Source organism: Hyla sarda, chromosome 8, assembly GCF_029499605.1.
Source record: "Hyla sarda isolate aHylSar1 chromosome 8, aHylSar1.hap1, whole genome shotgun sequence".
Lineage (NCBI taxonomy): Eukaryota > Metazoa > Chordata > Amphibia > Anura > Hylidae > Hyla > Hyla sarda.
This window is the reverse complement of record NC_079196.1, coordinates 82,963,261-82,980,813: the sequence shown is the minus strand read 5'-3', so window position 1 is coordinate 82,980,813 and position 17,553 is coordinate 82,963,261. Positions and strand designations below refer to the sequence as shown.

The 17,553-nt window shown below is 43.1% G+C and overlaps 1 protein-coding gene across 1 annotated transcript in view; it reads left to right on the top strand.

Moving 5' to 3' along the window:
• Window positions 1–9,073: 9,073 nt before the first annotated feature.
• LOC130284953 (putative methyltransferase DDB_G0268948) overlaps window positions 9,074–17,553 on the top strand; it is a 126,891-nt gene continuing 118,411 nt past the window's right edge. Inside the window, exons 1-2 of the mRNA XM_056535936.1 lie at window positions 9,074–9,165; window positions 12,946–13,098. Of these exons, the coding sequence (XP_056391911.1) occupies window positions 12,988–13,098 (111 nt within the window). The 5' untranslated portion in view covers window positions 9,074–9,165; window positions 12,946–12,987. The remainder of the gene's footprint in view (window positions 9,166–12,945; window positions 13,099–17,553) is intronic.

Below are 17,553 nucleotides of genomic sequence, written 5' to 3'. Positions count from 1 at the left end.
TCCAGCCTCCGTTTATCTTTGTCGGACAAATTTGATGGGGACTCTAAATTTTGCCGTGGTTTTCTTTCACAATGTTCCCTGCATTTTGTAGATGATGTCGGACCAGTTTCCAACTGAAAGGTCAAAGGTGGCTTTTGTAGTCAGCCTTCTGTCTGGGAAAGCTCTGTGATGGGCCACACCGCTCTGGGACCGCAATGATCCTGTCACTGACTCTGTACACTCTTTCTTCACGGAGAATCGAAGTGTCTTCGAGGAACCTGCCCGAGCCTCTTCTGCCGAGACTGCCCTGCTGAATCTGGTCCAGGGTAATTCTTCTGTTGGCGAGTACGCCATCCAATTCCGTACTCTCGCCTCCGAATTGTCCTGGAATAACGAGGCCCTCTGCGCGACCTTTAAAAAAGGCCTATCCAGTAACATCAAAGATGTGCTGGCCACACGAGAAATCCATGCTAACCTGCATGAACTTATTCATCTTGCCACCCGCATTGACATGCGTTTTTCCGAAAGGCGTCAGGAGCTCCGCCAGGATATGGACTTTGTTCTCAAGAGGCGGTTTCTCTCCCCGGCTCCTCTCTCCTCTGGTCCACTGCAATCCGTTCCTGTGCCTTCCGCCGTGGAGGCTATGCAAGTTGACCGGTCTCTCTTGACACCTCAAGAGAGGACACGACGCCGCATGGAGAACCTTTGCCTGTACTGTGCCAGTACCGAACATTTCTTGAAGGATTGTCCTATCCGACCTCCACGTCAGGAAAGACGCACTTTGACTCCGCACAAAGGTGAGAGAGCTCTTGATGTGAACTCTGCTTCTCCACGTCTTACTGTGCCTGTGCGGATTTCTTCTTCTACCTTCTCCTTCTCAGCTGTGGCCTTCTTGGATTTCGGATCTGCAGGAAATTTTATTTTGGCCTCTTTCATCAACAGGTTCAACATCCCGGTGACCAGTCTCGCCAGACCCCTCTACATCACCTCTGTTAATAATGAAAGATTGGACTGTACTGTGCGTTACCGCACGGAACCCCTTTTAATGTGCATCGGACCCCATCACGAAAAGATTGAATTTCAACTGCACTTTGGAAATTCTTCTTGGACTACCGTGGCTTCAACGCCATTCCCCAACCCTCGATTGGACCACCGGGGAGAACAAGAACTGGGGTACTACTTGCCACAAGAACTGTCTTAAGCCTGCTCCCTGTACTCTCAGTCAAGACCCTGTGGCCCCTCCGATATCTGGTCTCCCCAAGGCCTATCTGGATTATGCTGATGTTTTTTGCAAAAAACAAGCAGAGACTTTGCCTCCTCACAGGCCTTATGACTGTCCTATTGACCTCCTCCCTGGTACTACTCCACCCCGGGGCAGAATCTATCCTCTGTCTGCTCCGGAAACACAAGCCATGTCGGAGTACATCCAAGAGAATTTAAAAAAGGGGTTTATCCGCAAGTCTTCCTCCCCTGCCGGAGCTGGATTTTTCTTCGTTTCCAAAAAAGACGGCTCCTTACGCCCTTGCATTGATTACCACGGACTTAATAAAATCACTGTAAAAAAAACGCTATCCCCTACCTCTTATCTCGGAACTCTTTGATCGCCTACGAGGCGCCTACATCTTTACCAAGCTGGACTTAAGAGGTGCATATAATCTCATCCGCATCAGGGAGGGGGACGAGTGGAAGACCGCGTTTAACACCAGAGATGGACACTTTGAATATCTGGTTATGCCCTTTGTGCTTTGCAACGCCCCTGCTGTCTTCCAAGACTTTGTAAATTAAATTTTTCGTGATCTTCTATATACCTGTGTTGTGGTCTACCTAGATGATATTTTGATTTTTTTCTGCTAACCTAGAAGAACACCGCCAGCATGTCCGCATGGTTCTTCAGAGACTTCAGGACAATCAATTATATGCCAAAATGGAAAAATGTCTCTTTGAATGTCAATCTCTTCCCTTCCTAGGATACTTAGTCTCTGGCCAGGGACTCCAAATGGACCCAGATAACCTATCAGCAGTATTGGATTGGCCACGCCCCTCCGGACTCCGTGCTATCCAAAGTTTTTTGGGGTTTCCCAATTATTACAGACAATTTATTCCGCACTTTTCCACTATTGTGGCCCCTATCGTGGCCCTAACCAAGAAAAACGTCAACCTTAAGTCCTGGCCTCCTCAAGCGGAAGGTGCATTCAATCATCTCAAAACTGCCTTTTCTTCTGCTCCCGTACTCTCCAGACCTGATCCATCTAAGCCCTTCTCGCTGGAGGTAGACGCCTCCTCGGTGGGAGCTGGAGCACTACTCCTACAAAAAAATTCTTCCGGACATGCTGTTACTTGTGGTTTCTTTTCTAGGACCTTCTCTCCGGCGGAGAAAAACTACTCGATTGGTGATCGAGAACTACTGGCCATAAAATTGGCGCTTGAGGAATGGAGGCACCTGCTGGAGGGATCCAAATATCCAGTTATTATATACACTGATCACAAGAATCTCTCTTATCTTCAGTCTGCCCAATGGCTGAACCCTCGCCAGGCTAGGTGGTCGTTGTTCTTTGCCCATTTTAACTTTGAAATTCATTTTCGCCCTGCTGACAAGAACATTAGGGCTGACGCCCTCTCTCGTTCATCGGATGCCTCTGAAGTGGAAGCTTTCCCGCAACACATTATTCCTCCGGACTGTCTGATCTCCACTTCTCCAGCCTCCATCAGACAAACTCCTCCAGGGAAGACCTTCGTCTCTCCATGCCAGCGCCTCAGGATTCTCAAGTGGGGACACTCCTCACACCTCGCAGGCCATGCTGGCATCAAAAAATCCATCCAGCTCATCTCTCGATTTTATTGGTGGCCTACCCTGGAAGCTGATGTTGTTGATTTCGTGCGGGCTTGTACAATCTGTGCCCGGGACAAGACCCCTCGCCAGAAGCCTGCTGGTCTCCTCCATCCTCTGCCTGTTCCTGAACGACCATGGTCTCAGATTGGTATGGACTTTATTACTGACTTACCTTTATCCCATGGCAACACAGTTATTTGGGTGGTCGTTGATCGATTCTCCAAGATGGCACATCTTATCCCTCTTCCAGGTCTTCCTTCTGTGCCTCAGTTGGCGAAACAATTTTTTATACACATTTTTCGCCTTCACGGGCTTCCTACGCATATCGTCTCGGATAGAGGCGTTCAATTTGTGTCAAAATTCTGGAATCTCTGCAATCAACTCAAAATCAAATTAAACTTCTCGTCTTCTTATCATCCCCAATCCAATGGGCAAGTGGAACGAATTAATCAGGTCCTGGGTGACTATTTGCGACATTTTGTTTCCTCCCGCCAGGATGATTGGGCAGATCTTCTACCATGGGCCGAATTCTCGTACAATTTCAGAGTCTCTGAGTCTTCCGCTAAATCCCCATTTTTTGTGGTGTACGGCCGTCACCCTCTTTCCCCCCCCCCCTTCCCACTCCCAAGCCTTCTGGTTTGCCCGCTGTTGATGAGGTGACTCGGGACTTCTCCACCATATGGAAAGAGACTCAAAATTCTCTCTTACAGGCCTCATCCCGGATGAAAAAACATGCCGATAGGAAAAGAAAAATTCCCCCCATTTTTTCTCCCGGAGACAAAGTATGGATCTCCGCCAAGTATGTCCGCTTTCGTGTCCCCAGTTATAAACTGGGACCACGTTATCTTGGTCCTTTCAAAATCAAGTGTCAAATCAACCCTGTCTCTTACAAACTCCTTCTTCCCCCTTCTCTCCGTATTCCCAATGCTTTCCATGTCTCTCTCCTTAAACCACTCATCCTTAACCGCTTCTCTCCCAAGGTTGTTGCTCCCACTCCAGTTTCTGGGTCCTCTGACATCTTTTCGGTGAAAGAAATTCTGGCATCCAAGACGGTCAGAGGTAAAAAAAAATTTTTGGTTGATTGGGAGAATTGCGGCCCAGAGGAGAGGTCATGGGAACCTGAGGACAACATCCTGGACAAGAACCTTATCCTCAAATTCTCAGGTTCCAAAAAGAGGGGGAGACCCAAGGGGGGGAGGTACTGTTACGCCGAGCGCTCCGGGTCCCCGCTCCTCCTCGGAGCGCTCACAGCGTTCTCCTATTCGCAGCGCCCCCGGTCAGACCTGCCGACCGGGTGCGCTGCGATAATGTTCCCACCCGGGATGAAATTCGCGATGCGGGACGCGCCCGCTCGCGATGCGCATCCCGACTCGCTTACCAGACCCGTTCCCCGTCTGTGCTGTCCCGGCGCGCGGCCCCGCTCCCTAGGGCGCGCGCACCGGGTCTTTGCGATTTAAAGGGCCGGTGCGCCACTGATTGGCGCATGAGGTTTTAATCAGTACCGTCACCTGTGCACTTCCCTACTTATACCTCACTTCCCCTGCACTCCCTTGCCGGATCTTGTTGCCATTGTGCCAGTGAAAGCGTTTCCTTGTGTGTTCCTAGCCTGTGTTCCAGACCTCCTGCCGTTGCCCCTGACTACGATCCTTGCTGCCTGCCCTGACCTTCTGCTACATCCGACCTTGCTCTTGTCTACTCCCTTGTACCGCGCTTATCTCAGCAGTCAGAGAGGTTGAGGCCTTGCCGGTGGACACGACCTGGTTGCTACCGCAGCTGCAAGACCATCCCGCTTTGCGGCAGGCTCTGGTGAATACCAGTAGCAACTTAGAACCCCTCCACCGACACGGTCCACGCCAATCCCTCTCTGGCACAGAGGATCCACCTCCAGCCAGCCAAATCGTGACAAGTAATTTACAAATCTGTTTAACTTTCCAGAGCCAGTTGATATATAAAAAAATTTTTGACCTGGAATACCCCTTTAATCCTTCTTAACCTTATAAATTGACCGTAAGGTATAGCATTCTTCTCAAGGGGGGGGGGGTTGGCAACTTTGAAAATGTAATAATGCATTTGTTGCAGTTGGTTTTCTATAGTTTGATGTAATAAATTCTCTGTCTATCACCTCCATCCGCACGTCAAGAAAGTCTAGTTCTCTGCCCCCCAAATACAGATGTGAACATCATATTAAATTCAGTGTTGCTATTAAGATACCTGATGAATGAATCGAACTGCTGGACATCTCTCTTCCACATAATAAATACATATTGTTCATATACCGCTGTAAATTTTCTATGAATTTTGCAAAGGGATTCCTGGCAGAAAAGATATAATATTTCTCAAAAGCAGTTAAAAATAAATTTGCGAATGTACATGCAACTGGAGTACCCATTGCAGTACCAGATATTTGTTGGTACCATTTATTATTAAATCGGAATGCATTATGGGTTAATATGAACTTAAGTGATTCACAGATGAATTCTACCAATTCTGGGTCCTTGCCCATGTCAATGAGGAGCTCCCCTACTACCCTGACCCCTGTTTCTTGGGGGATCCGTGGGACTCCACATCGACAGAGGCAAGGCTATATATACCCTTCCTGTCAGGAGATCCCCTGCAATGTTTTTTGAAATTCTCTAGTATCTTTTAAATAGGTAGGAAGATCCTGTAATATGGGCGGAGTAACCAATCAATATATTTCGAAAGCCCCTCAGTCACCAACCCTATCCCAGCGACGATTAATTGTTCGGGGGGGTTTTGTCAGCAACTTGTAGATCTTAGGAATGTAGTACCAGTAGGGCATTTTTGTATATTTGGGGTACAACTTCTCTGCCTTCTGAATAGATAAAATACTCCTTTCCACATATTTACGTTGCAATGTTTGCAGCTTACTCTGATAACGCTGTGTGAGATCTTCCTTTAGGAGGGAATAGACTCTCTTATCAATAAGGAATCAATTTGCTTCTTATATGCACTGTTCTTTTGACAGGAAAACCAGGTTGCCTCCTTTATCTGCCGTCCGGTATATCAATTGCTTTTGATTTTTTAACCACTTAAGTGCCCTTGCTTCTGTTCTAGTAAGATTTTCTCCTACTTCAGGATAAATAATAGATTTTACTTCCTGGGATACTAATGTAGTGAATCTATCAATGGATCCTCCTGGTTGAATTGAAGGACAGAAAGTTGAGCTATCACCACCTCCAAAGTATTGTGTTTTGCTGCCAGTATAGGACATTAAAATTTCTCCCTCATTTGTCAGCTCAACCAATAACTGTGCTCTCCTCTCATGATGTCAGTGTCGAAATCTGTCACTACACTAAAACCCAAGGGGCCAATCTTTATTGGTGTTTCCTCAATTTTGGGTTGAGGTGCAGCCTGTTTGATTTTACAAAAATGCTTACTCAGATTCATTTTTCTTAAGGCTTTAAACACATCTATTTGAAATGCTACTTCATCAAACAGTTCATGTATACAATAATTAAGTCCTTTGGACAGCAGATAAATACATTCAGTAGGAATTGTTAGGTCAAATAAATTGATGACTGATTTTTTGTGGGCTTCTTCCTTTTCTTGATTTAGTCCCTCCATGATACTTGCTTCCGTTTTTGTACTATGTTGCCTCGGATGTTTTTTCTTCTGCCCTCCCCGGGGGAATTTTCTTCTAAACGGACGGCTACCTTCATATCGTGGGCCTTTTGGTTTGTCAGATTGGCTGGAATCTGAATCGGTTGTTCCATAATCCTGTTGTCTTTTTTTGTTGTAGAGATATTTGCGCAGTTGGACTTTTCTTGCGCTACACTCGAAGACTCGTCCGTCTTCATAATCTAACTTGTCATGTCTGAATTTATATCTCTTTTTATCTTTTGTCTCAGCTTGAGTTGTTAATAATTTTTTTATCCAATTTTTTCAGAACTGCGACAAATTGTTCTTCAGGCAAATTCTCAGTTCCATTTTTGCCCGACAAAGTTCAGATGTTATATGCTCATATTCTTTTTCAATTCGCTGTAACACCATGCACATTAATGTGAATGCATGTGATAAATGTGCATCTCTCCACATTTTTTTAAAATGTTTCATCCTCTATGAACTGTGCCTGTTCCTTATAATTTCTAAGTTCCCTTGGGACCCGGTTGCACTCTTTATATTCTTTCATACTTCTTTTTCTGCCAATCAAAAAACCTTTTGTTCTAGCGATTTTGCACTTAATATCTGCAACTCATTTTTTTCTTCACATGATTAAGGCCAGAATTATTAAGAAAGAGGGAAAAAAAAAAACAGGATGGGAAAATATTTGTCTTTTCATTTAAACACTCAGACATGGACCACAGGGTTCAAAAATGCTATGAGGAAACATTGGGGAGTCATAGAAAATGACCCAGAATTAGCAGAAATAGCGAAAAGAGCCCCCCCGGTTTACATACGGAAGGAATAAAACTTTAGCCAGCGAAATTACCGCTGTGGACAGTACTCATTTTCCGATTATAACATGCAAGCAAAATATCATAAATTGGGTGGAATAGAATGCAGAATAAAAAGTTTCATCACAAGTAAATATATTGTTTATGTGATCCAATACCCTTGCACATACTATTAGATTGGAAAGACAATACGTTGCCTAAATGTTAGAATATGCGAACATTTTCGCTCTATCCGTATGGGCATTGGATCCCCTCGATTAATAGAGCATGTTAAAAACCATCATAATGGTGATCCAAAAGTATTAACATTTTCAGGTTTAGATTTAGTGTAAAATCCCTATAATCGAGGAGACAGGCAACAAAAATTCTATTGCAACAAGAGACAAAATGGAACCTGCGAACTGATGCGGAGTGTCCATTGGGACTGAATTAGAAAAACGATATGTCTGTCTTCTTGTGAATTTAAAATATTAAATATTGTAGAGTTGATGTCCGTTACCTACATCTTACATCAATGTTCTAGTTATTGTTGCTTTTTATCTGCCAGCCTAATTGCACTTTGTTCACTCAGAGATTTCCTTGCAATCTCTGTCTTATCTCTTTTACATACAGGTTAGTAATGGGTTAAAGGGGTACTCCGGTGGTCAATGTGTTTTTCCGTTTTTGACTTACCCTATTTGTTTTGTTTCATTTCTATTCTTGTTGTTTAGCCTACTCTATTTACGTTCTTTGATGTCTTTTTATCCCCCACTTTGTTTTCCTATCTTTGCTTCTATTTCCTGTTTCTTGCTGTGCTGAAAACTACAAATCCCAGCATGCCACATGCCTTGCTGGTTTGGGGCGGCTCCTTTTTTTTGTTTGTTTGTTCCGCCCTTTACCCATCCTAATATTTTCCCGGGTCAGCCCTCTTATACACAGCACACTAATATAATCAGCCTTAGTTGGTACACACTGTCATACACACAAACACAAAAGGGACTACAACTCCCAGCATGTGTCATTCAGGAGTCTTCAGTCTGTGGTATAACACCAGCATGCTGCCTCTGTAGTCTCCTGGGGGTTGTAGTTCACCACACCTCTGTAGGGCATACACCAGTGTTTCCCAACCAGGGTGCCTCCAGGTGTTGTAAAACTACAACTCCCAGAATGCCCTGACAGCCTTTGGGCATGCTAGGAGTTGTAGTTTTGCAACTGCTGGGGGCACACTGGTTGGGAAACATTGGTGTAACATGATGTGTATGCTGAATAGGCTAGAACAGTGTTTTCCAACCAGTGTGCCTCCAGCTGTTGCAAATCTACAACTCCCAGCATGCCCAAAGTTTGTCAGGGCATGCTGGGAGTTGTAGTTTTGCAACAGCTGGAGGCACACTGGTTTGTAAACACTAGCATACACACACACAACAGGGACTACAACTCCCAGCATGTGTCATTCAGGAGTCCCCCTGGGACATACAGGGGGAGATTTATCAAAACCTGTGCAGAGGAAAAAGTGCCCAGTTGCCCAGAGCAACCAATCAGCTTGCTGCTTTCATTTTTATGAAGGCCTGTGAAAAATGAAAGAAGCAATCTATGGGCTACTGGGCAAGATTTCCTCTGCACAGGTTTTGATAAATCTCCCCCATAGAGATCATTCCAAGTATGAGATTTATTCCCTTGCAGTCTATACATCCCCAGCCAGTGCACCTTCTCATCCTCCCCTTCAGATAACACTTATCTTCTCTGTGAGGTCCTTCTCCTATGCAGACCTGCGTCCTTAGAATACAGAGCAGGGGAAGGGGAGGAGCTGTGTACTCTGCTGGATGAGATGAGGGGGCGTGGCTTATTCCTCTCATGCAGACAGAAAAAAACAAGCTGTGACATCTTGTCCACAACAGACTCAGAACTGTGGACAACAGTAAAAGAAAACCCTCTGAACTACAGAACTTCCTGCCCAACAAACAGGTAAGAAAAACACACACATATAACACATGTATATTGCAAAAAAACTAAACTTACAAAGAAGATGCCATATAGTCAAAAAATTTTCCACCGGAGTACCCCCTTAAATTGCCCACATCTTGTAGTTAAGTTGTTTCCCTCCGCCTACCGCGAACAGAATGGCCCTCATTTACTATCCCGCGTGCGACCAAATCTGCGACCAAAATTTAGGTGCACAACCTACATTTTCAAAAACCCTCGGAGAGTTTAATTTAACCTACAATATGGGCGTGGTTTACTCAAAAATGGGCGTTAACCCGACAAAATGGAAAAATCACTCGGAGTAATTGTGAAATCACTCTGAAAAAAGTGTGATTTCTCATCTCTGAAAAACTGACAGCCCAGGGGTCGAGTGAAAATGGAAAAATGGAGTGTTTCTGAGGAAGGGACAGCTGACCATTGTGGTTCATGATTAAATTACTTGTTTTATACTTTAACCCCTTAAGGACTCAGCCCATTTTGGCCTTAAGGACTCAAGGACAATTTAATCAGACGTTTTCATTTTTTCCTCCTCGCCTTCTAAAAATCATAACTCTTTTATATTTTCATCGCCAGACTAGTATGAGGGCTTGTTTTTTGTGCGACTAGTTGTCCTTTGTAATGACATAACTCATTATATCATAAAATGTATGGTGCAACCAAAAAACACTATTTTTGTGGGGAAATTAAAAAGAAAAACGCAATTTTGCTAATTTTGGAAGGTTTTGTTTTCACGCCGTACAATTAACGGTAAAAATGATGTGTGTTCTTTATTCTAAGGGTCAATAAGATTAAAATGATACCCATTATTACATACTTTTATATTATTGTTGTGCTTAAAAAAAATCACAAACTTTTTAACCAAATTAGTACGTTTATAATCCCTTTATTTTGATGACCTCTAACTTTTTTATTTTTCCGTATAAACGGCGGTATGAGGGCTCATTTTTTGCGCCATGATCTGTACTTTTTTTTGATACCACATTTGCATATAAAAAACTTTTAATACATTTTTTATAATAATTGTTTTATAAAATGTATTAAAAAAGTAGCAATTTTGGACTTTTTTTTTTTTTTACGTTCACGCCGTTCACCGTACGGGATCATTAACATTTTATTTTAATATTTCGGACATTTACGCATGCGGCGATACCAAATATGTCTATAAATTTTTTTTTCGCTTTTTGGGGGTAAAATAGGAAAAAACGGACGTTTTACTTTTTTATTGGGGGAGGGGATTTTTCACTTTTTTTTTTACTTTTAAATTTTTTTACATTTTTTTTTACACTTGAATAGTCCCCATAGGGGACTGTTCATAGCAATACCATGATTGCTAATATTGATCTGTTCTATGTATAGGACATAGAACAGATCAGTGTTATCGGCTATCTTCTGTTCTAATCTGCTCGATCTCAGACCAGAGCAGAAGACGCCGGGAGCCAGAAGCAGGAAGGGGAGGGGACCTCCGTGCGGCGTTCTGAATGATCGGATCCCCGCAGCAGTGCTGCGGGCGATCCGATCGTTCATTTCAATCGTGCACTGCCGCAGATGCCGGGATCTGTATTGATCCCGGCACCTGAGGGGTTAATGGCGGACGCCCGCGAGATCGCGGCGTCGGCCATTGCCGGCGGGTCCCTGGCTGCGATCAGCAGCCGGGATCAGCCACGCATGACACGGGCATCGCTCCGATGCCCGCGGTTATGCACAGGACGTAAATGTACGTCCTGGTGCGTTAAGTACCACCGCACCAGGACGTACATTTACATCCTGCGTCCTTAAAAGCATTTTTAACCCCTCAACGCTTTTATTATTAAATTATGTAATAGATTTTTTTTCAATTATATATATATATATATATATATTATTTTTTTTTATATATATATATATTTTTAAAAAACTTTTGGGTTGTTAACCCATTAACAATCATGAATGTAAAGTTGCATCCTTGTGCAGTGTAACTTTACTTTATTTATTTGGTTTAATTTAAATTTTTCCAGTGCGACACTTTTTATTACCGTGCGACAGAATTTAATATCGTGCGACACAAAAAAAACGACACATGCGACAGATTAGTAAATCACAACGAAAAAAAAGACGAGTACACTGAAATAAAAAACCTAACCGACACTCCAGTCTTTGTAAATGAGGGCCAATGTGTTCTATGTCCAAGTATGGCCAACGCTTAGAAGATGAAACGGCGTCCTGGTTGCCCTGACTCCCGGTCACATGGGCAGCCCCTCAGTGACGCCGATGCTGCTCATTGGCCAGTAGACACTACGGGTTGTGGGTTGGGCTGAGCTCACCTGACCCGGCTCATGTGACGTGGGAGGAAGGTAAGACCAGAGAGCTATGTCCATCAGAGAGCAGACGTCGCATGGAGAGAACAGTTTGCCCCGGATCCATTTAATCATGGTACAGGTGAGTAGTGGGGGGAGGACCATCTATAAGACGGAGCTTGCAGGTACGAATCTGAAGCCAGACTATGTGCGGCTAAGCGTAAAACATGTGTCGCTCTTGTACAGCACCTGCAACAAGTGTCCCCTACTGTTGAAATAAAAGCACCTTATGAAGAAGTGCAGCATCATTTCTATCTCTAAGAATCTATTGTGATGGTGAACTTTACTTGGCATTGCAACTTCACATAGTGCTAACACAGCAACACACTAGTGTTCATTTCTTCACCACCAAATAGATATATCAGTCATTAGTGCCAGTCCTCCTCTTTTGTTGTGGATATTTTAATAAATGTTGTTCCAAATTCCTCCAACTTCACTAGCCTTTTTGCTCACCCTTTTACTTTGAGCAACAGTTTAGCAAGATGCTGATGTTCAAAACAAATCTCTTATTGAAATAATACGTCTTTGTATGTGCCCCTGGTAGACCCATATTCATTCCCTCTTTATAATGAGAACTGGGTATTTTCCTTACGGAATGATGAAGTTTGAGCCACCTTCAGGACTTCCCATCGATTTTTACTATATGTTTGACTTCAAGAATCCCACTATAAAGTAGTTTGGAGGTAGTACAAAAATTCTTGTTCACTCACAAACTATCTTCGAGTCTTTTCTGGAGATGCATGGAACACATTGGTACCCAACAGCACATCTGGTGTACCTGCCCGATCATAACCTCCCTACTGGTAAGCTATTGCCAAGATTTTTTCCTCTCGCATCACATCATATTACTATCCAAAATCTTCTCACAACAGACCTCCTGACTGTGGCCAAGGTGCTGATCCTATTAAAATGGTTGCAAACATACCCCCTTCTATCGAAGAATGGAAGTCAAAGGTCAACCAGATCTGTAGGTTTAAAGAGCTCTCAAGTAGAGCCTTTAGTCCCCATGGCTGCTTATTTCCTTTTTTTCTGTGGAATGTATGACATGTCTATATGACTTTTATATGCTCCCTCTGTGCCTTTTTATAATGTTCTTAGTAGTGTCTTGTATTAAACTCCTATGTGTTTTTTTTTGTCTCAACCCCTCCTGTGCAACTCCCTCTTGAGTTATCCTCATCACAAACCAAATTACTATCTAACTTAAATATGTATTCTTGTTTGAATCTCTTATTTACTTTGTTTACTGGTCACTCATTATGTGGCCTTGCATTATTTCTGTATTCCCTTGTTTGCAGTGTGACAACTCATAAAAAGATTGTTGATCAAAAAATATAAAATCAGTCGTTAAAATGTTAGGGTTATACATTGCAGTGATTGAAAATGATGGTTTTAATAACTAATGTTAATTTGGTTTCTATTCATTTGACAGACGTTTACATTAGAACTATCAGCAGCCACAACACATGTCATCATGGCAGTTCATTTCTTCAAGAATGTGAAATTTTCTTCAGTATATCATAAGTATATGCTTCCAGCCTCCAATGAAATCGTTAATATGGTTTTATCTTATGTAAAAGAAAAAGTAAGTATAATGGGAAGGCATGCTATTAAATTTATCATTAGAACACTAGTAATGTTAACTAAATATTGACATTCTCCACAAAATATAAGTCATGTTATTCTTTCATCATGTGACTCTAGGTTTTCAAGTGAAGGATTGGGGCAAAAAAAACACCACAGCATATACACACACGCAGCCCTTTTGTTCTGGCATGTCATATATATATAATAAGAAGCAACATACTCTCTGCAAGTTGCGATTTTGGATAACTGCCACAGACCCTAGAAACACCACAAAAGGCTGAAAAAAACACACACAAAAAAGAGCCACATATGTAAGCCATTTTTTTATATTTCCCTTTTGACTCCCAGCCAACATCTAGCCACATAATTTTTGGCTTAAAAAAATGCCATGAAGGGAGTATAGAGTTTTTGGTTATCCTAACCTGTTTGGCTGAACATTTATATTTCCTAAAAGTTTGCTGTATTGCTTTAGGACTTTTAATCTTTATTGTTATACAATGGTGTGGTGCAATGTTAGTGGGAGAATATTTAAAAGGTTTTGCGCTATTTATTGTGTATTTTAATGTAATTTTAATTTATGTAAAATTATTTAAAGAGCGACATAAAAATTTCTTAAGTTTTGGGGCTTCCCTTTCTACGCAGTGCACTTTTCTGTAAAAAAATATAACATTATCTTTATTCTATTGGTCCATATGATTACAACGATACCCAATTTATATGGGTTTTGTTCTATTTTACTAGGTTTGAAAAATTATACTTTTTGTATGAAAATCAGTATGCCTACAATTGTCCTCTTCTGACCCCTATAACTATTTTATTTTTCAATATACAGGGATGTATGAGGGCTCACTATTTGTGCTGTGATCTGTAGTTTTTAGCTTTACCATTTTTGTCTTTATGAGATTTTTTGAGCATGTTTTATAAAAAAAAATGTATGTTATATGAAGTGACCAAAAATCATCAATTCTGGACTTTGGCATTTTCTTGTTTTCACCATTGACCATGTAGTTTAATTAAGTTATATTTTAATAGTTTGGACATTTAAACATCCGGCAACACCACATATGTTTATTTTTGTTTACATAATTTTATTTAAAAAATGGGAAAAGGGGGGTGATCAAAACTCCGATCAGGACATCGCAGTTTTGCTACTGTGGACCGGATCATCTCAGCAGACGTTTTAGATGAATGTCCATTCTACAGGTATCCAGCACCTCCGCTGTGCTCTGCTATGGTCCCTGGGTGCAATCCTCTTCCTGAGCTGCAATGTGACGCTTTGGCCCGGAGTGACATTAGGCCCCAGTGTGTCATGCTGCTGCTTAGCTAGCCGAGGAGGGACATCACTACGGTCAGTGGTTGGCTAAGCAGCAGTATGACACACTGCGCCACAAAGTCACCCTGGCGCAGGATTGCACCTAGGGACTGGAGCAGGGCACAGTAGGAGTACTGTAGGTGAGTACAGATTTTTATTTTCTACAATGTAGTATGGGCATTCTAATGCCTCCCTGTTACATCCTCATCCTGTATTATACACCCAGGGCTGTACTCACTATTCAACTGGTGGGGTCACTATGCAGATACATTACATTACTTATCATGTACCGATCCTAAGTTATATTTCAATGTAGTCCAGAGTTGCCATGGATATAAGAGAAACTGGAGAGCTGTACTTACTATTCTGCTGGTGATGTCACTGTGTACATACATTACTTATTGTTGCACTCACGTTTCAGTAGACAGGAACACTTGTGGAAGTGGATCTGCTGGACCTGTGTGGCTGATGACACGGCCCGTACTAGGGAGCAGAGTCTACGGTGCCGCTCACCAGAGCCCACCGCAAAGCGGGATGGACTTGCTGCAGCAGGCGGCACCCAGGTTGCTACCCCTGGCACGGCTCAACCACACACGCAGCTGAGGAAATTGGAGGCACAGGTAGGATACGGCAACTCGTGGTCAGGATAACAGAAGGTCAGGGCAGGCGGCACAGTAGCGTAGTCAGGAACGTAGCAGGTGGTCAGTAGGCAGGCGGCAACGGAGCAAGGTCAGGTCAAGGAGCAAAGGGTATGTTACGCGGCAAGGCAATACACAGAAATGCTTTCTCTCAGACCCTAGGGCAACAATGATCCAGCAGGGAAGTGTGGGAGGAGGAGGAATTTATTAACTGAGCCACAGGTGTTACTTAATTAATGGTCGCACTGGCCCTTTAAATCTCAGCGCTCCGGCGCGCGCCCTAGGGTACGGAGACAGGCGCGCTGGAGCAGAGAGGCAGAAGAGGAGGCAGAAGGAGGTGAGCGACAGGCTGGGATTTGCATGCGGGCACGTCCTGCAATGCAAATCCCAGCCCTGCCGGCAGCAGAGGGAGACGGGGCTAGCGTGTGCAGCCCGAGCACAGATCCTTGTCACTTATCTTGTACTGCTTCAGAGTTATAGCCTGTACTATACTCCAGAACCACTTTTTAAACGTTTTACTTGGGGAGGGGGGGGGGGGTTGCAATTTTCTGGGCTTGACTCGGGCACAAAAGGATCTAGCTACAGCTCTGGGGACATCATACATTTCCAGGAGAAATAATAGAGGAATGGCACAACACATAGTTCTAAACAAGATACTACAGAACTGTTATTGTATTGGAAATGGGGAAGTTGTTACCTAAACTGATGTATCAGGTGAAGTGACCGGTCCTACTTAACTCCTTCCTGCATATGGGCCTGTACATCTATTTCTGGGGTACCTTTCCACAAATGGGCATATACAGTTTCTGTACATCTAATGGATGTTGCAGGCATCTGTAACAAATGTTAGCTGTCATATAGCACATCCAACAGCAATGACCAGGATTAGAAATTACTCAAATCCACACAGTTTGAAAGGGTACTCTGGGGAAATAAAATATATCCCCTATCCACAGAACAGATTATAAGTGTATCAACACAGGCCCCCCCCCCCCCTGCAATCTCCTGTACAGCCAGCTACTCACTCATCCTCAGCGCACCCTGCTCCCCACCCTTGGAGACGGGCTTCCGTGATGGCCCGCTCAACCCCCTGCAATTGGACACTGGTCCCCTATCCAAGTTTTATTTCCCTGGAAAACTCCTTTAACCATCTCTGTCACCTGTCGGTTCCCCGTGAACATTGCTGGGCACACATGTATTATCATGACAGCTAGGGACCAACCATAGGCCACCAGGTCTCCAGTAGCTATTAGGCTGGGTTTATTTTTTTGAGCCAAAACAATGAATAGAACCTGGAAGTGGAACATAGATGATGACATCATTATTGTTTGGAAAAACTCCCCACAAACATTATGAACATTCATTGATCAACTTAATCAGAATGATTACAATCTACAACTTATGGCAAACATCAGCACTGACCACATAGAATTTTTGGACATAACAGTCAAGCCACTCAACAACAAACTCATATGCACCTAATTTCAAACCTACATCAAGAAACAGTTATATCAGGTTTGACAGTTCAGTGGCTCATAAACATCCCCTATGAACAGTTCAAAAGATTAAGATGCAATTGCACACATCTACAACAGTTTGAACACAAAGCTCTCTTTCCTACTTTACATCCAGACCACTTCCCCAGCCACAAACAGATAACCATACAGCAAAACCTATTATACCATTCAACACAGCCCACTGACAAATCCAAAGGATTATAAACAAACACTGGCATTTACTACAAACTAAAAAAACAATAGGAACATCGTTACCCCCCCAAGCCCCAATCGTTTTTTTTCCAAAGCCCCAAACCCATCATTAAAATTAGCTCCAACCACAAAACCCACCAAAACATCACATGCCGCCAAGCACCAATCCACATTAGTAGAGTCAAAAGTTTTTCACCGATGTATGCAATGTAACAATTGCAAGATCACCTCTTTCCCTAAAAAAACTTAATTCATGCTTTCAAATTCGAACCACACCACCAATGCAATTAAAGACTTCCTCACTTGCAATAGCAAAAACGTTATATACATCATACAATGCCCTTGTGGCAAACAGTATACAGGCCGCACTTCTATGGCCCTAAAAAAGCGAATTTCTGAACACATTTACAATATCAAAAAAGGATTTGACAAACACACCCTCTCTGCACATTACAAACAGTACCACAACAGCCACATTCGTGGTGCCAGCTCGGTACCGTGCAGCCCTCCAACTAGTATATCCAGACTGGAGGGGGGGGGGGGGGTAATTTTATTGCAAAAATGTCTAGGGCAGAATCAAATATGATCTAAGACATAGCAACATTGGCACCTAAAGGCCTTAACGCGGACTTAGACATTTTTGGATTCCTATAGCCAGAGACAGACCCCATGTAGCACAAGGAGTAAGTAGCCAGACTGTTACCAGTGCCTTGACTCCCCCCGCCTAGGTGTCTACCCTCTCCTGTAGTTTAATCACATGATATCACACTGCGTATAAATAGCTAAAAACAATA